We start from the raw sequence: 1,094 nt of genomic DNA on the forward strand, positions 1-1,094 counted from the left end.
CCCGCAATGCTCCTACCCACTTGCCCTGTCTCCAGGGTTCCCAGTCCTTGGCCCTCTGACTTTCCACCTTTGACCCCTGGATGTGCCAGTCTCACCCTCCACCCTGACTTACCAGGCATGTCATGGCCCCTTTGAGGATCTTGCCCAGGTCCCTAGGATTGCATGTGTCCCTGCCCCGTGAACTGCCAGTGGTCCCCTGAGGGTCACAGGTGGACACTGGTCCTTCTCGTCCAGGTGCAGTCGCCGTTCCGAGTGCTCTCGGGGCCGGGGCTCAGAGCGGTGGCTGTGGAGCTTCCAGCCTGAGCTGGGATGTCTGCGTGTGGCAGCCTTGAGTCCTGCCAACATCAGCCGTGAGGAGAGGAGGGAGGTGAAGACCAGAGCAGGCGGGGCCCTGTTACTAACCCAGGCTGGGAGGGGTGCTTGTGACTCCTGGGGGCCGGCGGCCACAGGTGCCTGCCCACACTGGGTACCTGTACACGGAGCCTGATCTGCCCGGGGGCTCCAATGGTGTCCCGGCCTCTCTTGGCAGGTTTTCTTGTTGGTACCTGACCTGCCCCCACTGTGGCCAGGGGAGTCTTACTCCTGCCACTTCGGGGAATCCCAGAGTCCTGCCCTGCTGACCAATTCTGGGGTCATGTGCCCCTCCCCGGACCCTAGCGAGGCCCCAGAGCTGCCAAGAGGAGCCGGTGGGTGAGAGAAGGAGCCCCGCCATCTTCCCATTTTGCTCCAAGGGGTGTGATAGGGATGAGGTGTGAATGTAGGCAAAGAACGCTAAAGCGGTGCCTTTCTCTGCGTCTTCCGTCTGCTCCCGGGTCCCCTCAAGTCCCTCTTTCCTACCCTGGGGACTGTGTTCCTGACCTTTGGAATGCTGATCCCAAACCCGGTGTGGTCTCGGGGTCCGGGTGCCCCTCCCCTGTTCTCAGCCCAGCCCCTCCCCTCTCTGCAGACCACGTATCCGTGAGCATGGAGCTCAGGTTTGGCGCCGTCGTGATCGCCGAGGCTGCCCTCTCCTTCTATGACTGCGTGGCCATCACCTTGCTCCGCCCGTCAGCACCGTGAGTTCCTCACCCCGACCCCTGGTGCTCCCCCCAACC

General features: G+C 63.0%; 1 protein-coding gene across 1 annotated transcript in view; it reads left to right on the forward strand.

Annotated features, from left to right (window-relative positions):
* The window catches only part of PLXNB1 (plexin B1), a 30,182-nt gene that overhangs the window by 9,426 nt on the left and 19,662 nt on the right, over nt 1–1,094 (forward strand). The window contains exons 7-9 of the mRNA XM_010851967.1: nt 235–367; nt 530–686; nt 947–1,057. Coding sequence (XP_010850269.1) covers nt 235–367; nt 530–686; nt 947–1,057 — 401 coding nt within the window. The remainder of the gene's footprint in view (nt 1–234; nt 368–529; nt 687–946; nt 1,058–1,094) is intronic.

The sequence above is a fragment of the Bison bison genome, unplaced genomic scaffold, assembly GCF_000754665.1.
Source record: "Bison bison bison isolate TAMUID 2011002044 unplaced genomic scaffold, Bison_UMD1.0 scf7180017864304, whole genome shotgun sequence".
Lineage (NCBI taxonomy): Eukaryota > Metazoa > Chordata > Mammalia > Artiodactyla > Bovidae > Bison > Bison bison.